Genomic DNA, 11,205 nt, shown 5'->3' with positions numbered 1-11,205 from the left:
ATCGTAATAACTCGTATTTTTTATATAATAAAAAAAAAGTTGAATATCGTTTAGGGTCTAGCACCATTACAATCCCATGCGATTAAAAAAAAAAATGAATAAAAATGACCTTTCCCTACCCCGATTTACCCAATCCGACTCAAACCGGCCAATCGATCAATCCAATTTTTTTGTAAAATCCCTATCTTTGTACAGAGTCTCTGCTCTCTCCAGTTAAGCAGCAGCTCAGCGCGGTGGTGTTGGACTGGAGAGCGTAAGCTAGGTGGCCGCACCAACACATGCATCGCACCGAGGCTGTGCCAGACGCACATGGGCTCCGTCCTGCCTCGACCCGGGGATCTTCAGCAGCCGCAGCCGAGCGAAGGGGGGACCCTCAGCCCGCGGTCTTCCCCTGACACAACACAGACCAACCCACAGACCATCTCCTTTTTCCCCCCCTTCCCCGAGAGCCTCCACGGAGATCCTTTCTAGGCTGCGTGCGTCGCGGCGGACAAACCGCGTCGTTGACGCGCAGAGCTCGGGCTGGTTTCGGCTGGAGCAAAGCACCCCAAAACACACGCTCCTGTCGCCCTCCCCTTCTTCTTTTATTTCCTGTCAGTTTTTTTCCTTCTCTTTCTTTCTTTCTTGCGATTTCTCTCGTGCTGCCGGAGCAGGAACCCCGGGACTGAGCCCGTGCTCCGAGGATGAACTAGAATCGCGATCGAGGCTGGTTTTACTGGATTTATTTCGCCGTGGAGGAGACGAGATCCGGGTGCGGAGCGGTGCGCAAAACGAGCCGAGGTCTCCCTCGTTTATCATCTCTTTCCTCTCCCTCCCCTCCATCTCTCCATCTATCAATCTGTCTACCTGTCCTCCATCTATCTCTTCATTTGTTCCTCTGCTTTTAGGTCCGTGAGATTTTGCTAAAATGCATCATCAACAGCGGATGGCAGCTTTGGGCACGGACAAGGAACTGAGTGACTTACTGGATTTCAGCGCGGTAAGGAACCCGATCTTGTTCTTAAATGTTAACATGATTAGACTGACTAGTGCCATGAGACTCGTAGGACATAAAGACGTCCCCACTGTTTACATTGTTACATGTATAGGAGTTGCGCGGCGCGTAAGCCGCTTATTTTTAGCCTTTCAACTGTTTTGCTTTCAACAAAAAGTGTCTTCATGTACAGTAGAGTAACTCGCAGGAAAGTCAGTGCATATTATTGGTTTTGTAATTTCAGTTTTGTGTGTGTGTGTGTGTGTGTGTGTGCAGAGAATTGTGATGCTGCATTGGTTAATTTTGTTGTCTTATAGATGCGAAACAGCGATTTGAAAATGTTCCCAACATCCATGGTAGTATATCTCATTTTAAGTCCTTTTTTTAACCCTTTAATGTGTAGCCTGCTTTTCTCTGCCCGTGTTAGGATTTTAGAAAATGTTTCTTTTTTTCTTCTGTTTTGTTGTTGTTGTCAGTGTGAGCTTTCTGAGGCTGTTCCATGCAACTCTGCACCGTGTTGGGCACAATGTTTTCACATGTCACTTTACTGTCTTAAGTCTAAATGTCCCTGCAGCCAGCTGGTCCGTGCTCCGACTCATGACTCGCTTTCAAAGTTAAAAGTTAAAATTTTCTTTTGAAAAGAACAGCCTATGGGAGGAACTTGACGCACAGTAAATGGTGTCCATGTTTTCTGTGCACATCTCCTCCTCTGGGAGCAACTTTGGTCTGAAGAGGATGAGGAGGAGGGAAAAAACCCATCTGAAACACCCCAAAATGAAGAGAGAGAGAGAGAGAGAGAGAGAGGGGGGGGGGGGGAAACCTGACTAATATTCCTGCAAAACGTAGAGAGGCAGCCTGAACATAATGTAATCAGAACATATCAGTAGGAACGAGGCTCGTGATGCTGAATGACATGCAAATATAAGAGGGGGAAAAACCACTACAGTGCATTTTCTTGCAGAAGGCCTATTGTAAGTTCCTGCAAGAATGTAAATGCAATAAAGAGAAGATCCCAGCTGAGGCCTGCGTGCACAATGCACAACTATTAGCATGTCAAATGAGATGTGAGAGTAGTGATGTTGCACAAAAACGCCACAAAATAAAAAAATAGATATAATTCCCATTGATGTGTACATTTGAGTCTCCGTTGGAATGTTAATTCAGTAAAGAAATATCCCGAGAGCACAGATGAGGCCCACATGCTACACACTGCTGTCGGAGCGTTATAGAAGCAAGATATTAGAGATTTGAAATCTAAAGCTATTAAAAATGTAATCTGCCACAATAATCCCCTTTTAGCTGCATTGTCGTGATGTTTCAATAAACAGCCCTAGTCCAAAAGTTCCAGAGGTTATTCATTGCTTCCAATATAATCTTTTTATAAAGTGTATATTAACTTAATATCAGGGCTGGCTATGGCCCATGAATTCGGGAATTGATTCAGATTCACAATTTTGGATTACATTTTCAATTAGGTTTTGAAATTGTACAAGCAAGAAGCAGCCCTCACATATTTTTTTATTAATGCACCAGATTAATGTTTACATCACCACATCCATGGGGGAAAAAAAGAGAGCGACATGGCATAAAATATCAATTACAAGACAGATTTGGGGATTTTATTCATCAATATCAGAGCAATTGGAGAATATATTATTAAAACCCGGACCCACTCACTATAACCTCACTGAAACGTCTTATTTCTATAAGAATATTATAGGACAGTTATTGTGATATTTTGAACAAAAGACATACATAAGATCACTGTTATGTCAGAAATGCGAACCGCAAACGTATAATATGCCTCAATAGCAATATTTTGCAATGGTGTTTTGGCCTATGTGAACATCATAAATACTTTTTTTTTTAAAGTCTCTATAGAAATATTATAGTGTATAAGTATCACGTATGTCCAACATCCCTGTAAACTCATCATATATTTTTAAACTAGTACAGGGACCTTTTTATTAGAAGAAAACATGAAATAAGAAATTTGTATTTATATTTCAGCACCACAGAGACATTAAGTCACTATATAAATATACTTTATGTAACAATACATACAAATTTCATTAGATGCCAACACATACTTTCAAGTCACCATGGGAAAATTATAGGATTATACTTGTGGACAAAAGTACAAAATAAATCATCACACATTCATTTTGTAGGAGCTCCTGAGTCCCTGAGGTGTAGCACAGGAATATTATAGACATTTAGCCTGTGTTCGAGTTTTCAGGTTTACCAAAAAATGTCAATCAGCCTTCGTCTTCAATGATATTTCCGTAAAAGAATATTCAAACAAAGGAGGGAGGCGGCAGCTCGAATGGGTCTCTTGTTGTAAACGCAGGCCGGTCGCATTAATTTATGCGACCATCTGTCTCCGCACGCCCACAAGCTGACACCCGCAGCTCCGAGTGCTTTGACTGGGATATCGATAGACCTGCAAATAATCCGAATTGGATCTTTTTATCTTGCAAGCGTTTGTTTTCTCTTTATTCATTGCAGCCGAAAGGGAGCATCCTCAGCATGCAACATACACACTTAACAGGCCCCACAGGCTGCTTATGAACAATGACAGATAGGGCTGCAACCAACGATTTATATTTATAGCATCTTCAATAATTATTTAATTGATGGTATAAAATGTCAGAAAATTACAAAAAATGTCGATCAAAAGCTCAAAACGACGTCCTCAAATGTCATGTTTTCTCAACTCAAAGATGTTCAGTTAACTGTCACAGAAGAGAGAAGACACTAGAAAATATTCCCTTTTTAAGAAGCTGGAATCAGAATTTGTTTAGATTTTTTTCCAACAAATAACTCGGATTATCAAAATACCTGGCGATAAATTTAACAGCTGACGACGAATCGATTAATTGATGAATCGTTGCAGCTCTAATTTCAGATTGAGTATTTATTGTTAAAGTCAGGCTTTAAATTACCCATATTGTGGTCTGTTCAAAGAACCAACCCCCACCAAAAATGGAATCCTGAAAAGCTCTTAGCATCTGAAAGTAGGAAGCTCCGAGTGCATCCGCAATCTCTGAGGTTTCACCATCAAACACGGCGACACGCAGGCCCAGTGCTAGTCCACAGAGGTTATCTGTCGCGGTCAGATGCCTCACTTTGATGAACTGTTCTTCTCACAGTCGCTTGTACATTCAAACAACAGGACCCAGTATTCAGCTTCAGTGTGCGTCTTCAACCGGGGGCTTATTTTCCCGTAGATGTGTAGAGCAGATGGTAACTAGTTCTGATGATTGTTCTCAGTCAGACATGAAGTAGATATGAAGTGTTTCATTCCGAAATGAGCTGTCCAAAGTGAATGAAAACCTGGTTGTAAAAAATTGAGCAGTTGATTTGATTGATTTGGCTTGATTTTTCACACATGGTGAATGAAATTTAAATTTGGTTCTGCTCCCCAACAAAAACAATCCCAGTGTTTTGGAATATGAACTCTTCATATCTGTGTTTAGCTCTGAGCTGAGAGTCTGCGGTCGTTAGGGCTGGGTATCGAACCTCGATGCATTTTGAGTACATACCAAAATGGGCCCATAGCATCAAGAAAGCTGCCATCAAGAGGTGTGGACTTGTGTCACAAAGCTGAATACTTCAGATTTAAAATAAAATCCAAACGGGTCAAAAAGGTGTGTTTGTCCGTAGGGTACTGACCAACAGGTGACCCTTCAGATTATTACAATCTATGGTAATCTTGACAAAGAAAGGCCCTACATTTGTCAAAGGGCACAAACTGACTTGTTAAGGAGTTGGAACACAAAGGAAAGGACTTGGACCTGGCTTGGGACTTGTTGACCCGGACTTGAGACTTGACTTACCTGTCTTTGGACTTGACCCGGGTATCTTCGGTCTTGTCTTGGAACCTGACTTGGGATTTGCCTGTCCTGGGATTTGACTCGTGATTTACCTGTCCTGGGACTTGACTTGGTATTTACCTGTCCTGGGACTTGACTTGGTATTTATCTGTCCTGGGACTTGACTCAGGATTTATATGTTCTGGGACTTGACTTGGTATTTATCTGTCCTGGGACTTGACTTGGTATTTATCTGTCCTGGGACTTGACTTGGTATTTATCTGTCCTGGGACTGGACTCTGAATTTATCTGTCCTGGGACTTGACTCTGAATTTATCTGTCCTGGGACTTGACTCAGGATTTATATGTTCTGGGACTTGACTTGGTATTTATCTGTCCTGGGACTTGACTCAAGATATACCTGCCCTGGGACTTGACTCTGGATTTACCTGGTCTGGGACTTGTCTTGGTATTAACTTGTCCTGGGACTTTACTTTGGATTAACCTGTCACCTACTCAGGGCTGGACAGTCTTGACAATGGACTTGACTTTGTACTTGGTTGTCTTGATTTGGGACTTGACCCTAGAACTTGTTGGTCTTGATTTGGGACTTGACCCTAGAACTTGTTGGTCTTGATTTGGGACTAGACTATGGACTTGTTGTTCTTGATTTGGGACTTGACCCTAGAAATTGTTGGTCTTGATTTGGGACTCGACCGTAGACTTGTTGTTCTTGATTTGGGACTTGACTATGGACTTGTTGGTCTTGATTTGAGACTTGACCATGGACTTGTTGGTCTTGATTTGGGACTTGACTCAACTTACTTGTGACTTGAAAATCAGGGACTTTGTCCCACCTCTGCAGGCATTCAAATCTTGGGCAGATTTACCATTTACATTATTTATTCTTTAAATTCGATCGAAATCTTACAAAATTTTCGGACTGCAATTTATTCATGCTTGTTGCAGGATTTCTTAAACTTTGAAAGAAAAATGACATTTGAAAACATTGGCTACTTTTTTAAATGAAAAACATGTGCATATGTAAAATTTAGAAAAAAAAATCATTTTGGTATTGATTGATAGGTTTGAAAAGTTACCCACTGATACCCAACCCTAGTAATGATAGACCTTTTCTTTCTTGGTAAAAACTCAAAAGTAGTTTCCTTCCAAAACGTGATATATACTATTTTGAAAACCCGGGAAAAAAATGCTCTAACCCGAACATGAAGACAATTGAGTGACCATAAAATGGAAGTCGTTTCCCAGCAGGATTGTAACTTGACGAGGATCTGGCAGCGGCGTTTTTCAGCCGAATGTTGCCCCGGCGTTTTGGAAGGAAGCTTCTCCTGTGTAGCTGCAGTGAGGATTCTGTAGAGATGTGTCTTGCTGTCTGTAGAGTCTTAATAGGTAATGTGCACTCTGTTTGTCTTGTAGATGTTTTCCCCTCCTGTTAGCAGTGGAAAGAACGGGCCGACATCCCTGGGGAGCGGCCATTTCTCCGGCTCAAGTACGTCAGCCTTCTCCTTTTTTACCCTTCTTCTTCTCTCTTCTTTCAGTCCTCTCTCATCCTCCTTCTGTCCTTCCTCTTACACCTGCTTGCTGCTGCTTTGCTTGCTGTTTTAATTTTCCTGTGTGGGTAACCATGTACTGTACATGCAGATGCAGTTTTGGGGTTTTATGCACTTTTGCGTTTTATGATTTTATTTTGAGATTTGGAAAGCTACTGGTTTTGTTCTTTATGCATTTAATACTTTCTCCAGAATTCGGTGAATACTCTGTTCGGCTATTGTTGAGCTGGTTGTCATTTTAAAATGTCACATGTGAGGTTGCCTGGTCTGATTGTATAGCTTTTAGTCATGAGATAGTCCAAACAAACCAACTTTATTTCTACATACACATAGTCCACGCAGTGGAATGCTATTATTGCATGTTATCCCATCCTAAGGATTAGGCGCAGTGGGCACATTTTTACACATAGCATCAGGGGAGCAACATTTATTCAAAACAACACTCCTTAATGTTCTGTTCTAGCTGGACACTACTCAAACAAGAGTAAATAGTGCATTGGTCTGGGACTATTTTCACCGGCGGATTTATACACACTGGTGCTTGATTTTGACCAATCAAGTTAAGAATCATTTGGTTCAAATCATAACTGTTTGTTTGTTCCTGCTTGCATGTCATAGTAAAGTGACATATGAATGTCAGGGTGTAAAATACAGCCATTGGGTTATGATGTTTTTTTATGATACATGTTTCTTTATTTTGTGGCAACAAGTGTTGTTTTTCAGCTGCTCAAGTTCATTCCTGAAGGAGACTTCCTGTTTTTCGGATTTGCTGCCCTCATTCTTTCCTGCCTCTGTGCGTGTGTGATTCTGCGTGTGTGTTGGTGCGTGTGTGTGTGTGTGTGTGTGTGTGTGTGGAGATCAGTTCACTCTGTTCTTCTGCACAGGGGTGTTATTGATGGCAAGCATGCACAGTTTGGTTTCATCAGTGGTGGAACATGCTGGCTTTGACTTTGAAATGTTAGTAAAATGAAATCATGTTAATGCGAGCGTCTACCATCAACCCCTCCTTCACTAACACACTGAGCCATTCATTCATCCATCCATCCATCCATCCAGTCAGTCAGTCTGGAAGCTAGTAAGTGAAAGAGTTAGTGGGTGTACCTACTCGGTGTGTTATTGATTGATTGAGTCAGGCAGTCATTAAGGCCACGTTCAGACTGACTTTTGCCCTGTGTGGAAAAATGCATCCACTTTAAAGAGGCCAGTCTAGAACTGCCAACACAGAGGGCTTCAGCAACAACACAAAAACTGTGGGGTCACCCGGCAGAAAAGTTGAACCAGACTCAACTTGTGGCAGAAAGCATGTGACACCAATACAGCATACAGTACATTCTTGGTAGATGTCTTTCGTAATTTGGACGCTGCATTCATACTGTTGACCTTGTGATCATTCAATTCAATTCAGTTCAATTTTATTTATATAGCGCCAAATCACAACAGTTATCTCATTGTGCTCTTCCTAAAAGAGCAGGTCTAGACAGTGCCAAGGGAAAAACTCCCTTCATCGTGACAACAGATTCTAACAACTGTGACTTTTCTCAGTGGTAGAATCCCATGTCAGCGTATCATAAACTGCTGTTAGTGTCTTCTAAGTCATGGATGTCTGACTCAAAGTGGACTTCCTGTATTGTGTTTCATGTCTTACTGGTACCTGAAGCAGCCCGTTGCATTGTTTCTAACGCGGCTAAGCGAGTCAGTTGGTTGCTCAGTGAGATAGTCAGTCAAGGAGTTGTAAACATGTTGGTGAGGTTTGTTTGTGTGTATCTATGTGCATTAGGGGTGTCACGATCCTACGAATCCAAGGACTGATGTCGGGGTTAACCGATTTGGCTGTCAACGCGGTTCCGCAACGTCGCAGTTTCATAACAATTGGAGTAAATAAGATAGTTATGATGTCTTGATTCCTGCTTTTCTGCCCTGTAAATATGTATCACAAGTAGTAAAATCTAATCTAATCTACTTGTTTGTGTGAGAGCCACTACCCTAAAGAAGAAGAGCTGCAAAAAACCTGCAGGGACCTGCAGTCCACCGGTGACTTTAGGGAAGCGGAAGGATTTCTGTGGGGCCGTGTCTGTAACTATACACCCTCCCTTGCCAGTCTTGGCGAACGTTGTAACTCTTCACTTCCTAACTATAGGCTTTATCAAAGAGGAGAGATTACTCTTAAATGTGGTGACAGTGCCTCCCAAACCTAGACTGCGAGCTGGTTCCACAGGAAAGGAGCTCCGGCTACTTTTAGAGACTCTAGGACCCACAAGTAACACAAGTATTCTGGGGATATGACCGTAAAATATAACCATTCAAAACTTAATTTGTTGGAAAAAGCAATAATACTTAAAAATTTGACTGAAAATGACAAATATCCATTTAAAGACAATTAATTGTACAGACCCCCCATGGACAGAGAGAGAATCACAATCTACTTTGGATTTCGATGACCGAAAATTGCATTTTTCCATTAATTTTTAGTTTTTTAATTTAAATAGTGACACCCCTAGAGTGTATGTATATAAGTTGGGGAAGTTGGAGTGCAATCCTTGTCTCTGCATAGTGAAAATGGAGTAATTGAAGGTGGAGTGAAGTTACTACGGTAACACTACTACTACTGCCACAACAAAAGACAATATTATACCATGATACACGTTTTTCTTTTTCACTGAGCATCCATATAATCCAATTGGGCCTCATGTTGTATTGGATTACTGAGAGTTGCCCCCCCCCCCCCAAAAAAAAAAAGTGAGTTGGGGTTGCATAGCGAGCTAGTTTATTAGCTGGTTGGTCAACTTAAATGTTTTTAATTGATGAACATAAGCAGAGGTCGGTAAATTAATCTCCAATATTCATATGCATAGAAAATATTTGCAATGAGCAGACGGTATATATGAATATTGCATTAATAATATATTTTGTAGTCTTTTTTTATTACAAAAGACAGATTTTGAATTCTCTCCTGTTTCTGCTTCCTATATGATTGCATGTACAGTTACATATATGTGACCTCTTTGCTGTGATCATATGTCAGGTTGTAGGCCATGCTGGATTCACCTTGTGTATTTTATTAAACTATATATTTGTGTTATGTTTCATAACCTCCTCAGTCTTTACGAGACCAGCTCAGCCTCTGTACACTGTCTTTTTAAAGTGTTTTCTGGAAGCTTTTCACAGGCATCAACGTTCATTTCTGTTGCTCCCGCTCATGTTATTTACCTCTAAACGGCGTTCGGAGGCCATTTTCTTTGTTGGCTGGAAAACAGAGAGATGCCGAGACGTCTTCTTTGTTTACTGCTTGGTTGTGCGATTTTTGTCGTCTGTGCTCGCCGGTTTCGCGGGTGTCGTGTGCTCCGGTGCCTCGCATACAAATGTGATGAAGGACGATAATTATTACGATTTCTATGAAGAAGAAATATAGCCCCAGTTTGTGTGGTATTGGTAGAGATTGTTGGACCTCATTTTGCTGCCTCGGTGTCTAGCTTTATTTTAGGATTTTTTTCTTCTTCGTCTTCTTTTGATACCGGAACATACACTGATGTCACACATGCATGCACTCATCCCTAAACACAAATTGCACTGTTTCTCGCGCACACACGTCTAAACACCCACGTGTACAAGATGCAACACACACACACACACTGTGCTCACCCCTGCTGTGGCTTTCTGCAGGCCTCGGCAATTTGATGAGCCCGGCGCTGTTTGTGAATGCAGCTAATTAGAACTCTATAGACCTACACTGCCATGAGAGCAGCGGTTTCCAAAGGCTGGGACGGGGCCAGAGGCTGGGACGTGCCAACACTGAACTGGGTCCATGCACTGGATCAGAGCTGGGCCATATGGAGAAAATCGAATATCACGATATTGTATGACCAAATACCTGGTATAGTTTTGTAAGGTCGACTATTAGTGCATTCACATGGATAATCATCAGTTATGTGGACATAGTGAATAAGGGGGTACAGGCCAATTCTAGAACAGCTTCAAAAGTCCGGGAAGTTCAGAAAATTGTTTCACTTTACTGTATTCCAGCCTTTAAAACCAGGAAAAGACAACACTCGCGTCATATTACGATATCCCACATTTAAGATGATATCAAGCCTCCCATATCCGTGTCAATATTTGGTGTGTTCAGGTGCTTTCTTGGCAAATTGCTATCTTGAGACAGCGGAAAGTGACCAACAATAACCTGGTCTAAAGTCAATAGCCGAGTATTTCTTTGTTATTTTAGCATTGCATTAGTGAAATGTGCCTAGGCTCTTCCACAGTGCGCACACACAACTTTTAAAATTACTAATATTACAACGTGAAATGATGATACAATCTGATTGCATGCTTTCACTTGACGCACGAGCAGATCGGTTTCTTTCTCCTGGAAATCTCTCCTTCCGGCTTAGCCAGTAAGAAAAGCAATGCGCCAAAAACATGTGTTGAACCATGCGCCTGGTGCACGGTACATTTTTTTTTCACCATTAAACTAGCAAAAGTGGATTTGTGCATGCCCTAAACGCACCTGCGTCAGGCGCTTCACGTCGTGCACTTCATAAAAGTGGGCCCTAAATCAACCACACACACACATGCACACCAAAAACATTAACAGAACATCACTAAAACACTTTAACAAGCACAGAAAGCATCCAGAACATATATTTATTTTTCTCCCCATGATCCTTTGCACTTTTAGCCTTTGACCAGTTGAAATGCCCCTGCCCCTCCCATGCAGTGACAGCCTTAGTCATCGCTGCTTAGCATGAGCTGTGCACTGCATGGTTAAGCTGGATATTACAAAACAACTAATGTGATTGGGTAATGGATGTGTGTGTGTGTGTGTGTATGTGTGTGTGTGTGTGTGTGTGTG

The 11,205-nt window shown here is 41.6% G+C and overlaps 1 protein-coding gene across 1 annotated transcript in view; it reads left to right on the top strand.

Moving 5' to 3' along the window:
- The first annotated feature begins 596 nt into the window (after positions 1-596).
- LOC117959697 (transcription factor 4-like) overlaps positions 597-11,205 on the top strand; it is a 256,373-nt gene continuing 245,764 nt past the window's right edge. The window contains exons 1-4 of the mRNA XM_034896975.1: positions 597-780; positions 888-979; positions 1,291-1,329; positions 6,226-6,298. Of these exons, the coding sequence (XP_034752866.1) occupies positions 908-979; positions 1,291-1,329; positions 6,226-6,298 (184 nt within the window). The 5' untranslated portion in view covers positions 597-780; positions 888-907. The remainder of the gene's footprint in view (positions 781-887; positions 980-1,290; positions 1,330-6,225; positions 6,299-11,205) is intronic.

The sequence above is a fragment of the Etheostoma cragini genome, chromosome 16 (assembly GCF_013103735.1).
Source record: "Etheostoma cragini isolate CJK2018 chromosome 16, CSU_Ecrag_1.0, whole genome shotgun sequence".
In the NCBI taxonomy this organism is placed as follows: Eukaryota; Metazoa; Chordata; class Actinopteri; order Perciformes; family Percidae; genus Etheostoma; species Etheostoma cragini.
The sequence above is the reverse complement of the archived record's forward strand: the minus strand, read 5'-3'. Positions and strand labels throughout refer to the sequence as shown.